This window comes from Rana temporaria, chromosome 9 (genome assembly GCF_905171775.1).
Source record: "Rana temporaria chromosome 9, aRanTem1.1, whole genome shotgun sequence".
In the NCBI taxonomy this organism is placed as follows: Eukaryota; Metazoa; Chordata; class Amphibia; order Anura; family Ranidae; genus Rana; species Rana temporaria.
The window spans coordinates 14,179,323-14,194,155 of record NC_053497.1 but is presented as its reverse complement, the minus strand read 5'-3'; the positions used below and the strand labels follow the sequence as shown (position 1 = coordinate 14,194,155).

General features: G+C 47.6%; 1 protein-coding gene across 3 annotated transcripts in view; it reads right to left on the bottom strand.

Annotated features, from left to right (window-relative positions):
• CLCN5 (chloride voltage-gated channel 5) overlaps positions 1–14,833 on the bottom strand; it is an 84,558-nt gene that overhangs the window by 40,011 nt on the left and 29,714 nt on the right. For all 3 annotated transcript variants that reach the window (XM_040322833.1, XM_040322834.1, XM_040322835.1), the window contains 4 exons: positions 12,306–12,454; positions 12,115–12,214; positions 10,007–10,194; positions 6,967–7,089 (listed from right to left, as the gene is read on the bottom strand). In XM_040322833.1, the coding sequence (XP_040178767.1) occupies positions 6,967–7,089; positions 10,007–10,194; positions 12,115–12,214; positions 12,306–12,454 (560 nt within the window). The remainder of the gene's footprint in view (positions 1–6,966; positions 7,090–10,006; positions 10,195–12,114; positions 12,215–12,305; positions 12,455–14,833) is intronic.

Genomic DNA, 14,833 nt, shown 5'->3' with positions numbered 1-14,833 from the left:
GGCTCTATTCCTCCCACTGACACCAATGATGGGACACTATTCCTCCCACTGACACCAATGATGGGACACTATTCCTCCCACTGACACCAATGATGGGACACTTATTCTCCCACTGACACCAATGATGGGACACTATTCCTCCCACTGACACCAATGATGGGACACTATTCGTACCAATGATACCAATGACGGAGCTCTAGTGCTCCCACCAATACCAATGATGGGGATCTATTTCTCCCACTGATACCAATGATGGGGCTCTATTCCTCCCACTGACAACAACAAATAGACACTATTCCTCCCACTGACACCAATGATGGGACACAATTCCTTCCACTGACGGGGCTCTATTCCTGCCACTGATACTAATGATGGGACACAATTCCTCCCACTGACACCAATGATGGGACACAATTCTTCCCATTGATACCAGTATTGGGGCACCACTATTATTTAGGGTGAAACATGTTCCTGCTTCTGCAGCTCTACACCTCCCCGCCCAAATGGCTGTGTCATTCATTCACAGATTTCTTTGAACGAATAGACTACAAGTAACAACAGCCTTTGTGTCTGACAGCTAATAGCCCTCAATAAACTACCAGGGCGATGGTGAGCAGCCTCATAGTTCATTGACTCTTCCTGAATGGAAGTAGCCGCCGGCCTGTATCGGAGGTTTAGGCAGACAGCTACATTGAAAGTCTGCAGGAGCCCGACATTGCACCCGTGGAACTGCTGATTGCAAGTGCAATGCTTTACAGGTCCCCAACAAAAAAATAAATAAAATGGTAAAAAAAGAGATTTTTAATACAGCTTACCTGTAAAATCTTTTTCTTGGAGTACATCACGGGACACAGAGCGGCATTCATTACTATATGGGTTATATGGAGTACCTTCAGGTGTAGACACTGGCAATCTCAAACAGGAAATGCCCCTCCCTATATAACCCCCTCCCATAGGAGGAGTACCTCAGTTTTGTAGCAAGCAGTATGCCTCCCAAAATGGTCCTCAAAAAAGAGGGGTGGGAGCTCTGTGTCCCGTGATGTACTCCAAGAAAAAGATTTTACAGGTAAGCTGTATTAAAAATCTCTTTTTCTTTATCGTACATCACGGGACACAGAGCGGCATTCATTACTATATGGGATGTCCCAAAGCAATGCTTACAATGAGGGGAGGGAGAACATCTCCAAGACAAAAGGATTTAATTTAGAGATATACTCAAATCATAATAAATCCAACTTAGTTGAGAAAAATAATTTTAAATTTTAAATTTAACTCAAAAAAGAGGAGCCCCCGGAATCCGAGGGTCTCAAACTGCAGCCTGCAGCACTGCCTGCCCGAAGGCAGTATCAGTATTCCTTCTTACGTCCAACTTGTAGAATTTTGTAAACGTGTGGACAGAAGACCAGGTTGCCGCCTTGCAAACTTGAGCCATAGAGATCTGGTGGTGTGCTGCCCAGGAGGCGCCCATGGCTCTAGTAGAATGAGCCTTTAATGATACTGGAGGAGGCAACCCTTTCAAGCCGTAGGCCTGAGTGATTAATTGCTTAATCCACCTAGAAATGGTGGACTTTGCAGCTGCCTGCCCCTTCTTGGGCCCATCCGGTAGAATGAACAGCACATCTGTTTTCCGGATCTTCTTTGTAGCTTTAAGATAGGCCTTCATGGCCCTGACAATATCCAAGGTATGCAGCAACCCTTCCTTTCTGGAAGTAGGTTTAGGGAAGAAGGATGGTAATACCAAATCCTGGTTCAAATGAAAACTGGATACAACCTTCGGTAGGAAGGAAGGATGAGGGCGGAGAACGACCCTGTCCTTATGAAAAACAAGATATGGTTCCTTACAGGATAAGGCCGCTAGCTCCGAAACTCTTCTTGCGGAAACTATGGCAACCAAAAATACTAACTTCCTTGTCAGTAGAACCAAAGGAATTTCAGCCAACGGCTCAAACGGTTGTTTCTGTAAACTTGACAGAACAAGATTTAAATCCCACGGACAAAGCGGGGATTTAACTGGAGGTCTAATACGTAAGACCCCTTGAAGGAAGGTCTTAACCAGCGAGTGGGTGGCCAGCGGCCGCTGAAACCACACTGACAGAGCAGAAATCTGTCCTTTGATTGTGCTTAATGCCAATCCTTTATCCACTCCTAGCTGGAGAAAACTTAATACTCTATCGATGGTAAATTTGCGAGAAAGCCATCGCTTGGACTCACACCAGCCTACATAGGCCTTCCAGACCCTGTAATAAATCACCCTAGAGACCGGTTTCCTGGCTCTGATTAGGGTAGAGACTACTTTCTGAGACAGACCTCTACCCCTGAGAATCAGGGATTCAGCTTCCAGGCCGTCAAATTTAGATGCCGTAAGGCAGGGTGGAGGATCGGACCTTGCGATAGCAGGTCTGGCCGTAGAGGAAGAGTCCAAGGGTCTCCCACTACCATCTTTAGGATGAGTGAGTACCATGCCCTTCTGGGCCATGCTGGAGCTACCAGGATGACTGGTATGTGTTCCACCCGGATCCTGCGCAGCAGGCGGGGTAGTAACTGGAGCGGGGGAAACGCATAAAGAAGTTTGAACTGATGCCAAGGGCAAACCAACGCATCGGTTCCGCAGGCCATCGGATCCCTTGAGCGGGATATGAACCTGTCTAGTTTCTTGTTGAGTCTCGATGCCATGATATCCACGTCCGGCACTCCCCATCTTTGGCAGAGTGCTTGAAAGACTTGTGGATGCAGAGACCATTCCCCCGGCCATAGAGTCTGGCGGCTTAAGAAGTCCGCCTGAAAGTTGTCCACTCCTGGAATGAATATTGCCGATATGCAGGGCACATGCGCCTCTGCCCATAGGAGAATCAAGCTCACCTCTCTCTGAGCGGCTTGACTCCTGGTTCCCCCTTGGTGATTTATGTATGCCACGGCCGTGGCATTGTCTGATTGAATTCTCACCGGGAACCCCTGCAATTTTGACGTCCAAGCCCTGAGGGCTAGTCGAGCAGCTCTGAGCTCCAAGATGTTGATGGGCAACTGCTTCTCTGGCTTTGCCCAAGTACCTTGGCGAGTGCAACCATCCAAAATTGCTCCCCAGCCCGTCAGGCTGGCATCTGTGGTCACTATCTTCCAAGCCACTGGGCTGAAAGACTTCCCCTTCAGTAGATTCTGAGGGTCTAACCACCAACACAGACTTTGTCGGACTCTTGATAAGAGCGGCAACGGGATATCCAAGGCCTGTGGCCTTCTGCTCCATGCTGACAGGATGGCTGCCTGTAGGATGCGAGTGCTTAGAACCAGTAGGATTAATTCCTTGATGGCTTTTACCTTCCTCAGAGGTAGGAACACTCCTTGTTGTTCTGTGTCTAATCTCATGCCGAGATATTCCAACTGCCTTGTGGGCTGGAAAGCTGACTTTTCTCGATTTAGGACCCAGCCGAACCTCTCGAGGTATTGGACCGTGAGGGCCACTGCTCGCTCCAAGCCGGGAGACGAGTGGTCTATGACTAGGAGGTCGTCCAGGTATGCTAGGATCGTGACCCCTTGGATCCTTAGCTTGGCTAGGATCGGAGCTAGGACCTTCGTGAACACCCGGGGGGCCGTAGCCAACCCGAAGGGAAGCGCCACGAATTGGAAGTGACGCGAAGCCACCATGAAGCGTAGATATCTTTGATGTGGCTGATAAATTGGAACATGAAGGTAGGCATCCTTTATGTCTATGGACGCCATGAAGTCGTCCTTCTGGAGTGTGGCAGCTGCTGACCGCACGGATTCCATCCGAAATGAGCGGATCTTTAGATATGCATTTACCATCTTTAGGTCCAAAATTGGCCTGACATCTCCATTGGATTTTGGGATGATGAATAGGTTGGAGTAGAAACCCAGCCCCTGTTCCAGGACTGGTACCTCTACTATTACTTCCTGGGAAAGTAGATGATCTAATGCCGATCTTAATGCGGCTCCCTTTTCCGGATCGTTTGGAATCCTCGACTTCTGGAAATGAGGAGGAGGAAACCTTAGGAAATCTAATTTGTAGCCTGTGGCCACGGAAGACCGTACCCACTCGTCGGGAATGCTGGCTTCCCAAATCTCTGAAAAGAGTCGCAGCCTTCCCCCCACCTTCGTGGGTGGGGGCGCCCCTTCATAAGGTTGGCTTGGGGGCTGGTTTTGCTGGTTTGCGAAACCACTGCCTTTTGCCTCTAACAGCCTGTCCTTGTGATTTGCTGTTGAAGCCGAAGTTTGCTTTTGCAGGAGGCCGTCGATACTGCTTGGCATTAGAGGGCCCCTGCCCAGGGGAATACTGTCGTTTAAAACGCAGGCCCCTGAACCTTCTTCTTAGTTGGCAAGAGAGTACTCTTGCCGTTTGAAATGGTCTGAATGTATTTATCTAGGTCTTCTCCGAAGAGTCGTCCTCCATGGAAGGGGAACCCTACCAGGAGCTTCTTGCATGGGGGCTCAGCCTCCCAGCTTTTTAACCATAAGAGTCTTCTCATATGGATAAGGGATAACGATAAACGTGACGCTTGCTGGATAGAATCCTTGATTGCGTCTACCGTAAAACATATGGCCTTAGGGACATCCGAAAATTCTTCTGCCTGCTGGGCAGGAATAAGTTTAAGCATCTGCTTAAATTGATCCGATAATGCTTGAGCGACCCCAATCGCAGCCACAGCTGGCTGTACTACTGCCCCTGCAGTAGTGAAGGAGTTCTTAAGTAGTGCTTCCAAGCGCTTATCAACTGGATCCTTGAACACCTGTATGTTTTCTACAGGGCATGTTAACGATTTGTTAACACATGAGATGGCTGCGTCCACTGCAGGAGTAGCCCATCTTTTGGAAAATTTTTCTTCCATAGGATATAGGACAGAGAACTTCTTAGGTGGTAAGAAGATCTTATCTGGCTTGTTCCAATCTTGGAACAAAACTCCCTCTAATAGAGGATGGATCGGAAACACAGCATTGCTTTGAGGCGCCCTCAGTGAGCCCAAAGCTGAAACCGTCGATACCTGGAGATCTGGTACTGGCAAGTTGAATGTCCTATGGACCAAGTCCGACAATCCTTGAATCCACCAGCTCTCCCTCAGGGAGACTGCCCCAGACTCCTCTGTATCCGGATCCTCGATCCCTGAACCTACTTGGTCCTTGTCCAAGAGGTCGTCCAATTCCCCTGAGGAAAGGACCTCCTCTTCTGAGGGTCCGCGCTCGGGCGACGGAGATCTATTCCGCTTACTGCCCCGCATAGCTGCGGCTATCATTTTACCCATGCTTTTCTGCATCTCTTTTAAAGAGGTGAGTAATACCTCCTCCGTGACCATCTTAGGGCTGGACTGACCCGCGTCAGCTCCAGCCCCAGATCCCGATGGCCCCAAGGCTCCCTGTGGGGAAAGCAGCGGCATAGCTTTGTCCGAGACCTCAGACTCTCTGGGGGAATCCCCACCTCTTGTACCCTTGTTTTTTGATGCCATGGTACAATACCGAGGTACACCTGCTACTTATTGGTACCTGGGACTTATAAATAGTTAAATGCCCAAACACCTGTTTGGGGGATAAAAAAATGCTTCCTCTCCCCTAGATGACACTTTTTTTTTTTTTTTTTTTTTTCAAAAAAAAAATTTTTTTTTTTTTTTTTTTTTTCAAATCTAGGAAAGAAAAAACATTCTGTCCCCCTGAGTAGTATTGCAAGAAAAACTATGAGATGGAAAAGAAACAGCCTATTCCTAGGCTTGAAAACAGTCTTTCTGAAGACTGCAATATTCTTTCTGGCCACTGTGTGTCCTCGGCGCCCCGTGCTTGCCGTTCTGGTCTTTCCTCCTCAGTTCCAAAGTATTGAATGAGCTATATGGAACAAACAAGGAAGGGCCGCCCCTTCCTTAAGCCACTGACCCGCCCTTCCCCCCCAGCAATCTCAAACAGGAAATGCCCCTCCCGACAGGGGGGGGGTGGGGTTGGGAGGAAGGGACCTCTCTGCTCCAGCAAACTGCAGCCTGGAACCATGAGGAGGTCAGCGTTTTGCCTGCTTTGCAGGCCGTGAGGAGGAAGACTGAATGGAGCATCGCCTTGCAGGTAAGCACAGCTCTCTGACACACACATATACTTTTATATCACACAGGCCCCACTCAATGCTTTTCCAACACTACAAGGGAGGTCACATCTTATGGGGAATAATACATATAGAGCCATCCTATCTTTATGATATGTGACTAGTTTGCCAGATGCAGTGCATAACTTTAGGCATGTCCCCTGTGACCCCCCAGAAAAAACCTGCTAAGAACCAAGTTCCGCAAGTTTTCCCCTCACTTACCTGCTCCATGCCGCAGGACTTTGCCAAGCAAGAGGCCCAATCTTCCCCCATCTCGGTGGGGATGTCTAGACCTTCAGGCCCTGGGTTCCTATGAAGGATCCACTGTCCTGGGCCCATATAGCACTCTGGCAACAGAAACATTAGGCACCCAAAGGTTTCTAAGTTCTGGGCCCAGGGTCCAGCTCTCTAAAAAGAAAAGCATTATGGGCTATACCCCAAGGGTTTGGGGTCCGGTTACTGACCACTTTAGCGCTGAGGCTTTTTTGGACAGAACCGGTTAGCTCACCTAATCCCAAGGATGTGGAGGCAAGCTAAACCATGACTAACACCTAAGACACTGGCGGAAAAACTGAGGTACTCCTCCTATGGGAGGGGGTTATATAGGGAGGGGCATTTCCTGTTTGAGATTGCCAGTGTCTACACCTGAAGGTACTCCATATAACCCATATAGTAATGAATGCCGCTCTGTGTCCCGTGATGTACGATAAAGAAATCACATCTTTTTACCTGCAAAAAAATTGCATTTATTTTATTTATTTTTTGTAAAGGATGAGCTGATCCTTTAAAAACGTCAAGATGGCATATAAGAGTGTCCAATTCCTGTTTTATTTCACTGTGAGGAATGCAACTAGAAGAGAGGGAACACCCAAGAACAACAGCTGAGCTTCAGAGAGACCTACCTCAGGGATACCGGACCCGCAGGCATACGGCGCAAAGTTGCGGACCAACAAGACCGCAAGGAGGGCGAAGAGGAGAGCCCACAGGATGTACATTACATAATTCAAGATGTAAGGGAACGCCCCCTACAAACACCAAAAAAAGAAAAATTATTAGATGACAAAAGTAATAAAGGAGACCGATAATCACCCAACAAATTTACAGAAGAGTGTAAAAAGAAATGCATACAATTTTAACCTAAAACTAAAAAAAAAAAAAATAACTTTATAACAAGAAGCCATTTGCTGGTTAGGGAACCTAGCAGTGTAGCCTTACGGCTTCACGCCGGGAACCCTATTGCGCATGCGCGAGGCCCCCGCTCCTCTCTCCTACTGACACGGCGACAGGGGGAGGAGGAGGGAGCCCCACGGTGACGTCATGGCCTGTGACGCAGGTTTACCGGAAGTGGGAACCCCCGATAGGTACCAATTGTGGCACCAGAGGGGGAGAGGCGACAAATCAGCGGAAGTTCCACTTTTGGGTGGAACTCCGCTTTTAAGCTGCAAAGGTTCACACTCCACAGTCCACTCCTGCATGTCCTCAGCAAAGACTATGTTCCCTGTCACATTCGGTGGGCACTACCACCACCGAACACAACTCATATGCATGCAGTTGTGGCATGTTGGTTAATCTGCTTTTCCACTTCCTGTCCTGGAGACACAACAGGAAATAAATATAATCCTTGTAAGGATAAAATATGGACGGTTGGGACTTTAAATGAGATGCGATTAGCAATATGCGATTAAGTATAAATATATATATATATAATGGCAAATGTAAAAATTCTTACCATAAAGACCAGGCTCAAAAATAACCAGGGATGGAGATGCGATTCCAGGAGTGTCACACATTGCCTCCACAGATCTACCACCAACAAGTTAATTCATGCATTGTCGTTTTTTGACTAGCTGACCCAGTTTGATGTGGTCCGCACCCAGTTTGGTGGTATTTTGGTTTGGTAGGCATGTTTTTGGTTTCACCCCTGTTTTTTGTATTTTGTTTTTTCAGTGCTCTCATTTGCCAGACCAACCATAGATAGGGGCGGTTCTATGTTGCTTTCTGCTCCCTGTCTATTAATTAGCACACCTGGGTTCCTCCTTTGGAGGCCTTAAAAATCACAGTTAGGACTGCAGTTACACAGAGTGCCGTGACGTGGCCTGCAGCTTCCCAGACATTTGCAAATGACTGCAACTGAACCTCTGTTTTAATTACATACAGTTAGACAGACTAATTTGGTTTTGTGCTTCTTTGGTTTGGTATTTTTGAGCCTGGTCTTTATGGTAAGAATTTTTACATTTGCCATTATATATATATATATTTATACTTAATCGCATATTGCTAATCGCATCTCATTTAAAGTCCCAACCGTCCATATTTTATCCTTACAGGGATGGAGGCCTGTGGTGACCCAAACCACATGCCTCATATAAAGTCCCAACCCCATTTTTTACATAAATATAATCCTTTTCCCTCTTAGATCCCGCTTACACCTGCTGTGTTGGGCTACATTGGGCAGCTATGCCTAGAGCAGTCCCAACACAAAGACAAGACTATATTATTATTATGTTTTTGATAGTTCACACACCTGCGTTGTAGAGGTGTGCGATATCACGTGTCAACTGCAGCTGTCTCTGTAGGCTCCAAGCCAGAGAATGGACTGATCACATGACCCCTGATTGATGAGTTCTTGGTCAGCTTGGAGCGGAGAGCAGTGACTGTCAGTCATTGTTCTCTGCTCTGCCCCTACAGTGTTTACTGGAGTGCCAGGCTGGAAAAGGGGGCTGGTGGCAGCTGAGTTTGGCTCTCAGCCGAGCTCCGAGAACCTGAGCCAGCTTTCAAACAGGTCACTGTGTGGATCCTGACAATATGATCAGGATGCTTACAGCGCCTGGAGCAGCTTTATGATGAAATTACACAAGTGACCCAAATGAGAAGTATGACCAAAAACAAGCTTGACCACACAAACCTTTTTTTCCCCCAAATAAGGTCATACTTACCTCCACTGTGCAGTTCGTTTTGCACAGAGTGGCCCCAAAGATCGACTTCTGGGGTCCCTCGGCGGCTCCTTCCCGCATCCTATGACCCCTAGAAGAAGCGCTCTCCTGGGGGGTTACCTTGCAGGGTGCGCTCCCATGTCCAGCATTCGACATCCATAGTCCCTGAATGTAAGACTCGCCCCTGCCCCCCACGTCATTGGTTTTGACAGCAGCGGGAGCCAATAGCTGCGCTGCCATCAATCTATCCAATCAGGAGCCCTGGCAGAGGAAGAGCGCGTCTCCGCCGTGGAAAATTCAAGGGCTTAGGTGAGTAAAAATGGGGGGTGAGCTAGGTAGCCAATCACTAGAAGACGTTTTTTCACCTTAATGTATAGGATGCATTAAGGTGAAAAAAACACGAGGGTTTACAACTCCTTTAATATAAACTGGGGACTAAAAAAAGAACTATGGGATTTTTCTTTTTTTCAAGAATCATACTTACCCAGGTGGATGCTGCATCTGTCCCCTGGCGCCTCTAAGAATGAGAACCGAGCGATAAAACACTGCTGATCGCTTGGTTCTCAGAGCTCCCTAAGCAGAGAGCTGGTGAATGTTATTCACTGGCTCTATGCTCTGCCCCCCTCCCCCATGCTCACTGGAGCGCTGGGCTGTGGCGGGGGCAGCTGGCTCAGGCTCTCAGCAGCTTGCCGAGAGCCTGAGCCGGGTGCCAGTCCAGGCATGTGGGCGGATCCCGACTATATGGTTGCAGTCTTGCCCAAGCCTGGACCGGCTCTGTGACGTCAGCTGACAGCGGGCTTCAGCCCGCAGTCTGCTGAAAATGGGTCACAGGAGTGCAGCGCAAACTGTACTTCTGTGATCCATAGGAGACATACAGCCAAAAAAGCTTTCCCTGTAATTCTTTAATTTTAGAACCTTTTGGATAAGGCAGCCGCCCCCCCCCCCCCAGTAGAACACAGGTACATGCCAATGCCAAGAATACAAATCAAATATCCTTCTAAGCTCTCACCTCTGACCCTCCAAGGATTAACTCGGACCAACTTCTCCATTCCGGACAGTTATTCCTGTCTGCGAATTCCACATTCACCGATTTCCAGCAACACTGCTCATGGTTAAACCAGAAGCCAGACATACAAATCCCCTCCTTCAGGTCCGTCATCCAATGCGAGGAAATGTCAATCAGACCAGCTAAAGAACCTGAAATCAAAGCAGATCATACTGGTGACTATCTACCACTTCTGTCATATTCATATTATGAAAGTGTAATGCCGCGTACACACGATCATTTTTCAGCATGAAAAAAAAAAAAAAAAAAAAAAACTTTGTTTTTCAGCACGTCCAAAAAACGAAGTTTTTCCAACTTCATCATTAAAACGACGTTGCCTACACACCATCGGTTTAAAAAAATTATCTAGCAAAGCGCGGTGACGTACAACACGTATGACGGCACTATAAAGGGGAAGTTCCATTCACCTTTGGGCTGCTTTAGTTGATTCTGTGTTAGTAAGACGATTTGCGCTTTTCTGTCTGTTACAGCGTGATGAATGTGCTTACTCCATTACGAACGGTAGTTTTACCAGAACGAGCGCTCCCGTCTCATAACTTGCTTCTGAGCATGCGCAGGTTTTTAACGTCATTTTAGCCCACACACGATCATTTTTTACAACCCGAAAAACTACATCCTTTGAAACAGCTTTAAAAATTGCAGCATATTCGAATTTTTTTTTTTGTCGTTTTTTAGAAGCCGAAAAATGATGTGAAGCCCACACACCATCATTTTAAATTACATTTTTTAACCACTTAAGGACCACCTCCTGCACATTTACATCGGCAGAATGGCATGGCTGGGCACATGTACGTACAGGTACGTGCTGTGCTATTGTCCAGCCGTGGGTCGCAAGCGCGCGCCCGCGACCCGGTCCCAAGCTCCGTGACTGGGACTGCGGGACCTGATTGCCGCTGGAGTCCCGCGATCGGTCCCCGGAGCTGAAGAACGGGGAGAGCTGTGTGTAAACACGGCTTCCCCGTTCTTCACTGTGGCGGCGTCATCGATCGTGTGACCCCTTTTATAGGGATACATAATCGATGATGTCACACCTACAGCCACACCCCCCTACAGTTGTAAACACACATGAGGTCACACATAACCCCATTAGCGCCCCCTTGTGGTTAACTCCCAAACTGCAATTGTCGTTTTCACAATAAACAAACAATGCATTTTAAATGCACTTTTTGCTGTGAAAATGACAATGGTCCCAAAAATGTGTCAAAATTGTCCGAAGTGTCCGCCATAATGTCGCAGTCACGAAAAAAAAATCGCTGATCGCCGCCATAAGTATTAAAAAAAAAAAAAAAAAATTATAAAAATGCAATAAAACTATCCCCTATTTTGTAAACGCTATAACATTTTGCGCAAACCAACTGATTAACGCTTATTGCGATTTTTTTTTTATACCAAAAATAGGTAGAAGAATACGTATCGGCCTAAACTGAGGAAAAAAAAAGTTTTTTTTTATATATTTTTGGGGGATATTTATTATAGCAAAAAGTTAAAAATATAGTTTTTTTTTTAAAATTGTCGCTCTATTTTTGTTTATAGCGCAAAAAATAAAAAAAACGCAGAGGTGATCAAATACCACCAAAAGAACGCTCTATTTGTGGGGGAAAAAAGGACGCCAATTTTGTTTGGGAGCCACGTCGCACGACCGCGCAATTGTCTGTTAAAGCGACGCAGTGCCAAATCGCAAAACCTGGCCGGGTCCTTTAGCTGCCATTTGGTCCGGGTCTTAAGTGGTTAAAAACGTTTTTTTCATGCCGAAAAATGATCGTGTGTACGCGCCCATTAGCCTGCACTCCAAATGACCCCCCCAACAGCGATTCACTAGGAAAACCATTGTGCCGCTGCTTCTCCTCCCCCCAGCTCTTATGCAGTTGAGAACAGAGGGAATGTGAATTTATATATATATATATATATATATATATATATATATACACACATTTTTATAGCTATACATAAATGTTTTGCCTTTCGTTTCAATTTGAAAATGGGTTGTTTCACAAGGCGATTGTTTACAATCATCCAAAAGGTTGTGCATCTATTGGGGACAAGTCCTTTACCTGCAAACAAACCGATCAGCAGCATCAACAACCATCCCGAGAAAGCATCGCTAACACTGTGCAAGAGTGCCCACGTGGATTCTTTACTCTTACTAAGGATCTGTAGAAGAAAGTGTTACAGGTCATTACTGGTCTAGGAATTACATTAGAATTGTATATACTGTACACACACACACACACACCTATCTTACCTCTCTGTGTCGATCTCGGTCTCTAGACTTCTCCCGCACCCAATCGATCGTATTAAAGTCCTCATACGTTCCCACCCCAGGTACCTCCAGAAAATCCGTCGCCACCTTGCTTGAGCCGTGGACTCCATTCCCATTATAGGATGGAAAGCCTGCAGACAGACACAGTCATTACAGAATGAAAACATTGGGGTTCAACTCTTGGTACAGGAGCACTCGGAATCTGCGACAGCTACACGTGGCAACCAATCAGCTTCTAACTTCAGCTTTGGCAATAAAACCACACATGTTATCAGGCCAAAATCACCGGGGTATGTAAACTTTTGTTCAGGGTTATCTGGGTAGTTTCTGTTGCCATTATGATATAAAAAGAGAACCGTATTTATCGGCGTATACCGCGCACTTTTTTCCCCTTAAAATCAGAAGAAAATCATGGGTGCGCGATATACGCCGATACTCTGCGGATCCCCGCTATCTCCGACATTGTCCGAGCTGAGTGTACTGCGCCCTGGGCTAGGCTCGGCTCCGCCCGCAGCCACGCGAGAGAAGCCGAGAAAAGCCGAGTGCGCAGGAAATCCGGCTCTTCACAGCGCGCCAAATTCGAACACAGGACGCTGCAACCCCTCGACAGACCCGGCCGCAGACGGACACCCACAAGGCTCGACGGACCCCGCGCAAGGCCGCAGACGGACGCCGGACAAGGCTGCCGATGGACGCCGGGCAAGACAGCAGACAGACCCCGCACAAGGCTGGACGGACCCGCACAAGGCCGCCGTTGGACGCCGGGCAAGACATCCAAAATGTAAGTTTTTCCCTAAACTTCCCTCCAGAGCTTGGGGTGCACGCTATACGCCGGCGCGCAGTATATGCCAATAAATACGGTAATCCCAGTTGATGGAGAATAAATGGCTTCAGCCAAACACTAACCATGAGTGAAAAAAAAGTTTTTTGTGTTATTATTCATATTCTCTGAAAAATGGACAAGAAATCATAAATTCTGCCCCAGGGTATGTAAACTTATGAGCACAAATGATATTAATATATATTACACATACAGTATTATAAAGTAAATCTTGGATCAACTTTACAGCCTGCATTGAGGTTTCCTGGTGTTAAAAAAAATAAAATAAAAAAATAACTGTAATTTTTGGTTTCAGCCCCAAAATTTTCATTTAATGCATCTCTAGTAAAAAAAAAAAAAAAACCTGTATGCAGATCCCCCCCAACCCCCCACCAGCCGCCCCTAAATACTTACCTGAGCCGATCTTGATCCAGTGATATGGTGGGAGAGCAGCAGCTCTTTCAACTCACTCACTCTCTCCTTACTGGACAGAAAGCCATTGACTTGCTGCTGTCAATCACAACCAGTGAGGAGAGAGCAGAGGGCAGGGTTGACCCTTGCTGTGTAAGGCAATGGACACACACAGCCGGCTCGGGAGCAAGCATGCACAAGTGTCCCCAGAACAAGAGGCTTGCTTTGCAGGGGGGGCACTTGGCTAGGAGAAGCAGCCATGAACACTGGCGGGGGGACCCCAGAAGAAGAGGAGGATCTGGGCAGTAGAACATGTTTGTTATTTAAAAAAAATGCCTTTAGAATCCCTGTAAGAATTTTTTGAGTATAGTAACAGATCATTATTTATGCCGCACCATAAACCCCCTCCCCCACTTTTTGTTCTAATCCCCCTTCTCTTGGTGAAGTAAGAATCATATCTTGCCGACGAGAGATCTCATATCTACGCACCACCGCCAGATCTCATATCTACGCCGCCGCCAGATCTCATATCTACGCCGCCGCCAGATCTCATATCTACGCCGCCGCCAGATCTCATATCTACGCCGCCGCCAGATCTCATATCTACACACCGCCGCCAGATCTCATATCTACACACCGCCGCCAGATCTCATATCTCCACACCGCCGCCAGATCTCATATCTCCACACCACCGCCAGATCTCATATCTCCACACCGCCGCCAGATCTCATATCTCCACACCGCCGCCAGATCTCCACACCGCCGCCAGATCTCATATCTCCACACCGCCGCCAGATCTCATATCTCCACGCCGCCAGATCTCATATCTCCACACCGCCGCCAGATCTCATATCTCCACACCGCCGCCAGATCTCATATCTCCACACCGCCGCCAGATCTCCACACCGCCGCCAGATCTCCACACCGCCGCCAGATCTCATATCTCCACACCGCCGCCAGATCTCATATCTCCACGCCGCCAGATCTCATATCTCCACACCGCCGCCAGATCTCATATCTCCACACCGCCGCCAGATCTCATATCTCCACACCGCCGCCAGATCTCCACACCGCCGCCAGATCTCCACACCGCCGCCAGATCTCATATCTCCACACCGCCGCCAGATCTCATATCTCCACGCCGCCAGATCTCATATCTCCACACCGCCGCCAGATCTCATATCTCCACACCGCCGCCAGATCTCCACACCGCCGCCAGATCTCATATCTCCACACCGCCGCCAGATCTCATATCTCCACACCGCCGCCAGATCTCCAC